Raw genomic sequence first — 11,607 nt, 5'->3', positions numbered from 1 at the left:
ATAAGGTGGAGAGGCAGAGCCCGCGGTCAGTTCTGGACGTTAACATCCTCCGCGCGCGCGCCCCGCCCGCCAGGTGAGCCACCTTTCGGAGAAGGAGGTGATGCGCGAGGCTTAGCTTGGCTTTTTGGAGCACATTGGACATTTTGACACCCACCAGACTGGATGCTAGTGGCAGAAGTTTTCATCAATATCTTGGATTTTTTTAAATTCTAGATTTGATATTCTACACTGAAGTCATCATGAATTTTTTCCAACTCCTCATGAAAAAGAAGGAAGTAAGTTTTTAAAGCAATTCTATTGAAAATGGTGGCTGAAAATGTTAATTTTAAAAGATGAAAATGTGGCGCTGATTTTGAAGGAGGTACAAAATGATATACATAGCTCTTTTGCTCTATTTAAAATGTTTCACATTGAAATATCTGAAAATTGACCCTCAACCTTCTATCCGTTAGCTTATTCCTTTGGTGGCGATCACGACCGTTGCAGCCGGCGGAGCCTCATCCTTTGCTATATACGCCCTTGGAAAAACCGATGTGGTGTAAGTCGGCATCATTTATAAAATCGTTTTCAACCATGTTAGGTTGACCTTCGGTTTATGAAATACATGATATCAATTTCTGAGTCTTTTCCCCCAGCATAAGAATGTTAAACCATTAACTCGGAGTTAGGGCTAGGAAGCATCCTGATAACCAGATTATTAAATTATGGTATAAATAAATTAGCTAGTTCCTTATGTCTTAATATCTTCCACCTGCACTGCAGTGAAGTAAATTTTATCTTAAAATTTGGGACTTAAAGTTGTTAAAATGGTCTTTTGGATTGCACATGTTCAAATGTAAATGATCATTTTAATTATATTTTAACTTAGAAAGATCTTTTCTAATGTGGTAGAATTGATCAGTTCACTTGTCTATAATGAACATAATCTTGACTGGACATAAGAAGGTAAAACACCATGTGTCCTGGAATATGAGGAAGACATAAACTTGAAATTGATATTGGCTCAGTGCAAGGCTGGAGAAGGCAATAACTCTCAGCCACTGGCAGAAGGTGCAGCCTCCATGCCTTCACCAGCTACAGAGCTCAAGCCCTGCACCTCTACTGGCAGCCAGACCCAGGGCAAGATTTTGCTGCTCTTAGCCTGGCAGTTTATCCCCATTGTTATTCAGCTGTCTAGTCCAATAAAGGGAATACAGATTTCCCACACTACTTAGAGGAATTTTCCCTTAATATTTGAGCTAAATGTGAAACTTCCCTAAGGAATTCTGCCATCAATTTCAGTTACAACTAATGATTCCTGATATATAACTAAACAGATATATGCCTAAGTATTCAGACTGGGTCTGTCCCTAGTGTATTTATGGACCCAATATCAGTGATTTTTAAAAATTCACTTGCTTTAATGTTTAATTAGCTTTCTTTTATTTTCAGCATTGATCGAAAAAGAAATCCAGAACCTTGGGAATCTGTGGATCCTAGTATACCTCAAAAGGTAAATAAAACACAAATGATTTACATATAGTCCAAACCTTAGCACCCTTGTCAACAAAATAAGTTTAATGCTGTATACTTTTAGGGTGCCATTTAGTGTAGTGTTTGTTAAAGAGAGTGCAATAGAGTTTGAGAGCTCTGGTTCAAATCCTTGCTCCATTATTAAAAAGTGACTTTAGACAATTTGATCTCTCTGAGGCTCTGAGCATCTATAAAATGGGTGCAGTAATAGGATTCTGCCTTAGAGTTGTTAAGAGAATTAGATAAAATATATGGAGCCCTTTAGTACAGTGCCTGTCCCATAGGAAGCACTCAGACATTACCTTATGTCATTATCATAATACATTATCTCATTTTACCCATTACTTAAATTAATACAAGGTCTATTATGAAAACAGGAGTGGCATTCTCTTTAAGCAAAATTTGGTAATATCCACTTATTTTTCAAAACTATTGCAAAGATTTTAAAAATTTATTAGAGAAGTTGTGGGTTTACAGAACAATCATGCATAAAATAAAGGCTTTCCATACTACCCTTTTATTGACACCTGCATTGGTGTGGTACATTTGTTACAAGTGATGAAAGCATATTTTTATAATTGTACTATTAAGTATAGTTCATGGTTTGACTTAGGGTTGTTGTGCAATTCCATGGATTTCTAAAAAATTTTTTTCCAGTACCAGATAAACTACCTAATATTTTCCTTTTTAACCACATACAGATATATATTTCAGTGCTGTTAATTACATTCACAATGTTTTACTAACATCACCATTCATTACCAAAACATTTCCATAATTCCAAATAGGAACTCTGTACATTTTAATCCTTAATTTCCTATGCCCTATCCCCACCCTGTCCCATGGTAGCCTAGCGAAAATTTTATTTTATTTACTACTTTTTACATTTTAAGTCTTTTGGAAGTAAGAAACATTGAGTCTGTTGGAATGAATGGTTGTTAAGGTTGTCAGGAAACCTTTTCTGTTTTTGTTTGTTTTTACAAAACTCTCAAGTAACATAGTTTGACCTTGTAAGGAACTCTTGGGCTCTTTAAAACCACCTGCATCTCTTAGGTCCTGGGGTAATAGAACACTTGCGAGGACAAATGAGAATCTCCGACTGTGAGTTCTTTGAAAGTCAAAAACTGTAATCCACAACTATGACTCTTTCCCCTTGTTTTATAACTCAGATAATAACTAGTTAATTACTCTCATTGAGTAATTGCAAGGAGGAAATTGTAAAAGCCTCCTATGTGCCAAGTGTGCTATATGTTTTGCGCAGGGTGGGGAGGGGTCTTAACATGCGGAACAAACTTTTTAAACTCATAGCTTACATAAAACCATGGGAGCTTAAATAAATCTACAGCCACTTAAATGAGAGTGGGGCATATGTGTATGGCCTTTCTCTCTGAGCCCATAACACACAAGAACCCAAGGGCTTTTAGAGAAATGGAGTAATAGAAACCAGCCTCAGCTCATTATGCATGTTTTAGAAATGGGAAGAAGTGGTTCTTTGACTACAAACACTGTGGTGATGCTTTTTCTAAAGGGGAGCATGGACAGATTCCAAAAAAGGCCTTGAGGAGAAAGGGCAAATTCTCAAGAAAACATTTTTGTTTTGCTTTCTCCCCCTCTTGAAGCTTATAACAATCAACCAAGAATGGAGGCCCATTGAAGAATTGCAGAAGGTCCGAAGGGCAACCAAATGACCAGTCATCACTTCTTTCTTCCAAAGAGTACTCTATGAATCTAGTGGAAACACTTCTGCACAAACTAAATTATGGATACCAGTGTGCGGAAATGCTTCTGCTGCATTTTTAGAGTTTGCCTACATTTTTGGACTCTGCATAAGGAATTAAAGGCAGTGCAACAATAACCATCTAGTCCCAGACTAAGTTTCTATATTTAGTTTCTTGTTGTAAATTTGAATGTTGCATGTTGAAATTTTTCTGTTTATGACATCTGAATGTTTTCCTTGAAATGTGTAAAGATTTGTACATTAAGTTGTGATCTTAATAAAGTACCATTTGTGCAATATTTCTTGAATATTAGATAACCTGTTTAAGTGGAGGAGAAAATTTTTTTCATGGTGGAAAAATGCATTTTGGAGCACAAAACTTCAGGTTTTAAATAATACCCAGCGTAAATTTCTGTTTAAACTTTTCTTCCAAGTTCACTCATTCACTAGAAACTTATTGAGCACCTACTGTGTGCCAGGCGTTGTTCTTGTACAGATGAGATAAAGCAATGACAAAATGAAAATTTGGAAGGAGAGAAGTAAAAGATGGGAAGTACAATGGATGGAGGAAAATGAAGTGGGGATGAGGATGTGAGGATTGGTCTTGGAAGAAGTGCTGGGTGGTGAAAAGGAATGAGGGGCTTGCTGAGAGGGGCCCTAAAGATGCCAAGGCAGATAACCACACTGCTCCTTTGAGGACTGGGGAGGGGAGAATGGGGTGCTTTGCCAGTACCTGCAGAGTCTAGGGCTACTCTTCACTCTGGCCACTGGTGACTTGGATGGAAGATGGGGAATGGGGAAGGTGCAGTCAGCTCTGGGCTCCCTTCTGTTCTCAAAAATGGGACCAAGTAGAAAGTTGCTTTTCATTAACTCTTTTTGTAAATTGAGATCTAATGCACATACTATAGTGAATTCACCCTTTCACAGAGTACATTTCAGTGTTTTCTGGTATATTCACAAAGTTTTACAACCACCTCCACTATCTAATTCTAGAACATTTTCATCAAGTCCCCAAAAAACTCTGTACCCATTAGTAGTCACCCCTCCTTTCCCTTCCCCCCCCAGCTCCTGGAACCCACTAGGAAATGTCTGTCTCTATGGATTTGCCTATTCTAGACATTTCATAAAAATGGCATCACACAATATGTGGCCTATGTGTCTATCTTTTTTCACTTAGCATAAATTTCAAGGTTCATCCACGTGATCATTCATGTGTCATGACTTCATTTCTTCTTACAACTGCATAATACTCCATTTTAAGGATATAGCACATTTTGTATGTCCATTCATCAGTTGATAAACATTTGGGTTGTTTCCTGCTGCAATAGTCATGGACAAGTTTTTGTGTGGGTATATGGATTCAGTTCTCTTGGGTCTATACCTAGGTTCATTAACTCTTTTAAATAGAAATGATAAACACTTTCCACTTAATTTCCATGTGAATATAATGGAAATTTAAGAGACAAGGCTAAAGTCTGGACACCTACCAAGCAATAAAAAATAACTGGCCCTTGCTAGAGACTCAGCAATTCTGAAAGGACGAAAGCAAGACTACTTCCTGCAACCTTTGCTGCTTCCTTATCACTGCAAGTTTTCCCAGATGAAAAGCTCTAATGGTTGATCTCAGGGAATTGCATGCACCAACTGGAGGCATATTTTTATTTGCTTAAGCTTCTACAGTGAAATTAATAATACTATTTAAGCAAATAAAAGTGAACAGCCAGGAGAGCAAATTGCAAAAGTGTTTTTTTGAGGGATGACTATGCCTTTCAACTTCAAAACATAAGCCTGATTGAAATGCAGTTACATTATGGGGGTCATCGTGACAATGGAAGTACCGTGTAGCAGTTTGGAAGGGAGAAAGAGCAAGAGCAATGTTGACACTTAATTTCAAGAGATTTATTAATTTTTTTGTTGTTGTGTACTTAGAATTGTCCCCAAATGTTTTACTTTGAAATTTTCAAATGTGTGGAGAAGTTGAAAGATTAGTACAAAGAATATTTACCTTTTTAATCAACATTCTGATCCATTTGCTGTATCTCTCTGTATGTTTTTTTTAAATGAACTCTGAAAATAAGTTGCAAAGAGACGTCATAAAGCTTTTCCCCTAAAACTTCAGCATCGACTGCCTAGCTGACCATAATACCATTATCATCCTTAAGAAAATTAACTAGAATTCATTATCACATGACCCATTTTCCATTTTATTTGTCTCAAAAATGCCCTTTATAGCTACATTTTTAAATCCTGAAGCTTATTCAAGATTCACTCATTGCATTTGATTGTTGTACTGAGTACTTGAAAATATGTAGTCATGGAAATGACCCCACGGGAACTTATGTAGAACTGCTATCTCTACAGACTTTGATTGGGATCACATTGTCTTGGACTTTTAAAAGCTTTTATTTGAAGTGTAATCATGATATATTTTCATGTAATTTAAATATTTAAGAAGCTGTACAATTACTGAACATTTACTATATGCTAAGCATTGTGCCGGCCTCAAGAATCTGCCAGCATGGGAAAGTGAGACACCACGTGAGCAAAGCGCTACCGCGATGATAAAGCAAGGCGGAAATGACACGTGGAACAGAGGAAAGCTTCCAAAGAAGGGGGTTCCTGAAAGACCAATCATTAGACGAATTGCATAAAAAACCAAACAAATTGTAAATGGAAGTTGGCAAGACAATAAAGTATATACAAAGACAGGGAGGCCCGAAATAGCATGCTGTCTTCTGGAAACTTGAGATGGTTTAATACATGGAATTTGATTCTGGAGAAGTACCTGGAAAAAAAAAGTAGGTGGAATGTGGAGGGCCTTTCATCTAATTGTCCTGCAGGCACAAAGGAACCAGAAAAGGGCCTTAAGTTGGAGAAGGAGATAATTGAGTTTACTTATTGGTGAGGTGACTGTAGCTGGAGGTGGATGGTGTGCGCTGAAGGAGATTTGGGTTGGAAGCCAGAGGCCAGGTGCTGTCCAGTGTCCAGGTACAGATGGGGACGGCTAAGACTAACCAAGGCAAAGGATGTTCTCATTTGAGAGCAATGAGGAGAAAAAAATGAAATCTCGACGCTTGTTGGAGGTATCTGGGAAGTGTCCAAAATGACTCCCAGGTTTCTCACCTGAGTAGCTGGGTGGATGGTAACATCAAGACAGAGAACACAAGATAAAAAAGGAACATGGATAAAGAAGACAGTGAGTTAGGCTTTGGAGTTGTTGCATTGGAGAGCCCACTGGGCTATCTAGATAGATAGATCTGGAAACCAGGGAAGGGGAGGTGTGAGCTGGAGACAGGGTAAGGAGTGGGAAAACCATGGGTATGGAAGGCATAGAGAGTGGAATGAAGATGTAACTAAGAGGAATGTCACCATGCAGGATGTGGGCAGAGAAAGAGGCCCCTGCCCCTGAAAGGGATTGAGGACAAAATGGTTAGAGCAGGGAGAGGAGAACCAGGAGAGACATCATGGAGCCTAGAGAGGAGAGAGTTCTCTTCCCTGTCAGAAGATTGTTCCGGTTTGCAATAAAACCAAAGTCCAGAGTCTTTGAGCCTTAAGCAAACATCCATAATTCTTGTATATAAAACAAAACCGTGATGTAAGACTTCAGAATAAAAAAGTTAAGGTCACATTTCATATCACTAAAAACTGGAGTGAGATCTAATTAAATACTCATTCATCATCGTTTTTTATTTTTCTGGAGAAATTATCTCATATTTTAGTTGAGACTTTGTGGTAGAGAATGAACATAGAGGCTCTGAAATCAGAGCACTCTGCCGCTTATTCACTTTGTTGCTTTTGACAAGACTCAGATTCCTCATCTATAAAATTAGAATAATTTGTACCTGCCTAGGATAGTTGTGAAGACAATGTGAGATAATAGCTATAAAATACCTAACATGGTGCTGAACATGTATATGGTTCAATAAATATTCATTCCCTTACTTTGTTTTTTTTTTTTTTTTTTTTTTAATGATTATCACTATAAGGTAGAAAGCTCTTTATGTGTTTAAAATTATATTCTTCCATGAGTACAAGCATTGCCTGTTTGAAATCCATGCACACCCGCCTCTGGTGACTCCAGACCCACCTTTGGTTCACAAGGCCCCAGCTGTAAACCTTCAATAGCATACGCACACACCCATAGATAAATGTATCCCACATCCACTCTCACCTACCTAGATACCTGGCTAGAGATAAGAACCTCTGGGCATATGCACACATACACCATGTAGTTCCCACATCCAGAAAAGACAAAGACATGGAGTATACTTTATATAAAAATGCTTTAGAAGCAAATGTCCATATTCAGTAATTACTATATTCACACAAGCAATTGCGCATATTCTCACATTCAAAATGTGGTTTGGATAAATAGGGGGGAGCAAGTGAGGGTTGAAGGAAGGAGGGTAAAGTTGAGTGCATGTATTAAAGACAGTAATAAGACTGGAATTCATTTTTCTGATAATTGTCCTTTATAATATCATTTCCCCATGTTTAGAAAGTAACCTCAGGTGATTATATAATTTCTCTCTAGAAACTAAGGCTGTTTTTTTGTTTGTTTTTGTTTGTGTTTTGGTAGTGTTGTACTATAACACCTGCCTGTGTGCATACTACTAAGTTTTAAAATGAAAATCAGACTAAAACTGAGGGAAACCTCCAACTTTAAAATTCTTGCAGACATGAAAAAAAAAAAAAAAAAAAAACCTTACTCATTCACCTGGTAAGTATGATTTTATGATTTGTAATAGATGAGTAATAAAATACTGCTTATTTGGATAGTGGGCATACTTTTTAAAAAATTAAACTCGGTATTTTTGTACTTACATCAAGTAATGAATGTGATTTTCTCTGTACTTAGTTATGTATAATTACAAATCTGATACTATTTCCTGGTGTTAGTTTAGGCTATATTGTCTCAGGCAAATTAACTTGCCTTATTTTATTTTACTATTCCTTTGCTCTTCTGAAATTTCTTTATCAACATAAATGAGAAATGGATTAATACCAAAAGCAAATGTGATCTATTGTTGGTTTATTATTTTGGAGACAATTTTACTGAGTCAACCACTGAAAATTCCTCAATTTTAATTGTTTCAGAGTTTCTTAAAGTGGCATCTTTATGTGTTAAATTATCATTTTTTTAAAAAATTGAAGTGTAGTTTACATACAGTAAAATAAATGTCTTAATTGTTCAATTCAAAGAGTTTTGACAGTTGTATGCACCCATATAACCACCATGCAAAACAAGCTGTTCAATGTTTTTGTCACACCAGAAAGTTCCCTTGTGGCACCATTTACTTTTTTTTTTAAACTAGGAAATAAATTCATATGGTACAAAAATCAAAATTATACAAAAAAGATGTATATTGAACACCAAAGCACAAGGAGCAAAGGGAAAACTAGATAAATTGGACTTCATTAGAATTAGAATATTTTGTGCTACAAAGGATCCATGAAGTGAAAAGATAACCCACAGAAAGGAAGAAAATATTTACAAATCATATATCTGACAAGGGACTTGTATCCAGAATATATAAAGAACCCTTACAACCAATAATAAAAAGACAACCCAATTTAAAAGAGGCAGAGAATCTGAATAGACATTTCTCCAAAGAAAATATACAAATGGCCAATGAATGTGAAAAAATGCTCAATATTATTAGCCATTCTGGAAATGACAATCAAAATTGCGTGATCAAAACCACAATGAAATACTACTTCACATTCACTAGAATGATCATTTGAATCTTGAAGAAACCTAAAGAGGAAGTTGTGTTTGTTTGCTTCCCCTAAAAAAGGCAGTGTGGACGTGCAAAGCAGTCACGATTCATGTAGTGACAGGGTAGAATGATGTAGACAGAGTGAGTCTCTTGCGGATGTGCAGTTATAAGCTATTCTAAGTGTGTGTGGTAAGGGGGAGGGACTTGACACTGACAATCATTTAAAGGAAAAAAAGAACTGGTCAGAAAGCATGTTGAAGAGAAGGAATGACTCTCCTTAAATAGGAGAAAGGTGTTACCCTACACAAAAATGCGATCTACAGATAAGAGTTTTTTACTCTTTTTTTTTTTTTTACTTAAAATACAAAGAAAAAATGGTGGGAAGAAGATGTCAAGACCATTTAGAATTGAAGCATGTTTATACAAAAATGGAACAGAGTACACTGATTTCAGCTCATGAGGGAAACATGAAATGAAATTTCACAAGTCCTCATGTTTAAAATAAATATATTGATGCAAAATAATTTATGCACAATTATCAAAATTACAAAGTCTGGATTTTTCCACCTAAGTTTATAATAAACTATCAAACCTCTATGAAATGCATTTACTTCTGCAAGCCTTCTCTGTTTAGCAGCATGCGCTTTACAGATGCATACATATGATATTTCATCATGAGAATTATACATCTCATCTCAAACTAGTGATGTGCAAAAAAAAAATCAGACACATGTTGGCAAGGATGTGGAGAAACTGTAATCTTCGTACACTAGGAATATAAAGTAGTACCACCACTTTAGAAAACAGTTTGGCAGCTCTTCAAAATGTTAAACAATTCCACTTCTAGGTTTATGCCCAAGAGAATCAAAACCATGCGTCCATGCAAAACTTGTCCACAAGTGTTTATATCAGCATTATTCATAGAAGCCAAAAAATTGAAAAAATCCAAATGTCCATTAATTGATGAATGGATAAGCAAAATGTAGTGCATCTGTGCAATGGAATATTTATCCAGCCATAAAAAAGAAATGACATACTGAAGTATGCTACAACATGGAAGAACTTGAAAACATTATGATATGTGAAGGAAGCCAGACAAAAAGGACCACATGTTGGATGATTCCATTTACACAAAATGTCTAGAATAGGCAAATTCATAAAGACAGAAAGCCGTTTAGTGGTTGCCTGGGGTTAGAGGTGGGGAGGGTCAAGAATGGGGAAGTGGTGACTACTGGGTACAGAGATTCCTTTCTTTTTTAACTTTGTATTTTGAAATACTTTCAAACTTACAAAACAGTTAAAAAATAATACAAACCCCATACCAAGAACTCCAGCATACCCCTAATCTCCCAGAAACCCAGATCTACCAGTTTTAATATTTTGCCACATTTGCTGTATCATTATATCTGTTGTATATATCATGCTCGTTGAACTTAATACTGACAGCTACATTTCCTAAGAACAAGGATATTCACTTATGTGACCACCTTAAGTGCAGTTATCAAGTTCAAGAAATTTAACATTGATATAAAGCTTACAGCTTATATTCCAATTTTTTCATATGTCCCAATAATGTGCCTTTGAGTCTTTTTCCCTCCCTTAGTAGACTCCATCCAGGATCATGTAATGCATTTAATTGTCATTGTCTCTTTAATTGCTCTTTACTTTTTTTTTTTTTTAATTTTTACTGTCAACACTTTAAATATGTCATCCCACTGCCTTCTTGCCTCCATGGTTTCTGATCAGAAACTGATACCTGACCTTGTTGAGGCTTCCTTGTAGGTGACACATTGTTTTTCTCTGTCATCTTTGAACATTATCTTTTGAACTTTGGCGTTTAACAGTTTGAGTATAATATGCCACACTGTGGGTCTACTTGGGTTTATCTTGTTTGGAATTCTTTGATCTTTTGTGTATATTCATGTCTTTCATTAAATTTGGGAAGTTTTCTGCCATTATTTCTTTGAATATTCTCTCTGCCACTTTCTCTCTTTCTTTTCCTTCTGGGACTCCCACAATGTGTGTGTATATTGGTACGTTTGTTGGTGTCCCACAGGTTTCTCAGGCTTTTGCTTTTATTCATTCATCCTTCCTTCTGCTCCTCAGACTGGATGAATTCAGTGTTTTGTCTTCAGGTTCTCTGATTCTTTCTTCTGCCAGCTCCAATCTGCTGCTGAAACCCTCTAGGAAATTTTTAATTTCTGTTATTGTGGTCTTTACCACTTTTTGGTTCTCTTTCACAATTTCCATCTCTCTAATGATATTCTCTTGGTGTTCATCTTTTGTTCTCCTGATTTCCTTTAGTTCTTTGCCTATATTTTCCTTTGGCATTTTTGAGCATATTAAGGACCTTTTTTAAAGTATTTATCTGGCCCATACTCCTAGTGCAGATCCCTGGTCCCAGTTCTGGAGGGAGAGAGTAACACTTGTGCACATACTGGGAGCATGTATGTTTGGCCCAGTATGTCCGGTTGTGGCCTAAAGAACTTGTTAACCCAGAACTTGCCCTGTGTGTAGAAGCAGAACAGAACTCTCCTATAGAATGCTATGGGAGAGCAGTCAAGATGTGGTTCCTGGGACAAAGGATTGCTGTCTTGGGACATATAGTGCAGTGCCAGGGACCATGGGGAAACTGTTTCTCAAGGAAGATGGGACATT

At 36.7% G+C, this 11,607-nt stretch overlaps 1 protein-coding gene across 1 annotated transcript; it reads left to right on the top strand.

The window, feature by feature from the left end:
• On the top strand, positions 1–3,528 carry C4H15orf48 (chromosome 4 C15orf48 homolog). Its single transcript, XM_037835410.1, has 5 exons — positions 1–73; positions 214–275; positions 453–538; positions 1,432–1,492; positions 3,132–3,528. The coding sequence occupies exons 2-5, from the start codon at positions 240–242 to the stop codon at positions 3,198–3,200; spliced, it is 252 nt and encodes an 83-aa protein (XP_037691338.1). The 5' UTR covers positions 1–73; positions 214–239; the 3' UTR covers positions 3,201–3,528.
• Positions 3,529–11,607: the final 8,079 nt, after the last annotated feature.

Source organism: Choloepus didactylus, chromosome 4 (assembly GCF_015220235.1).
Source record: "Choloepus didactylus isolate mChoDid1 chromosome 4, mChoDid1.pri, whole genome shotgun sequence".
NCBI classification, from domain to species: Eukaryota; Metazoa; Chordata; class Mammalia; order Pilosa; family Megalonychidae; genus Choloepus; species Choloepus didactylus.
This window is presented reverse-complemented; position numbering and strand designations above follow the sequence as displayed.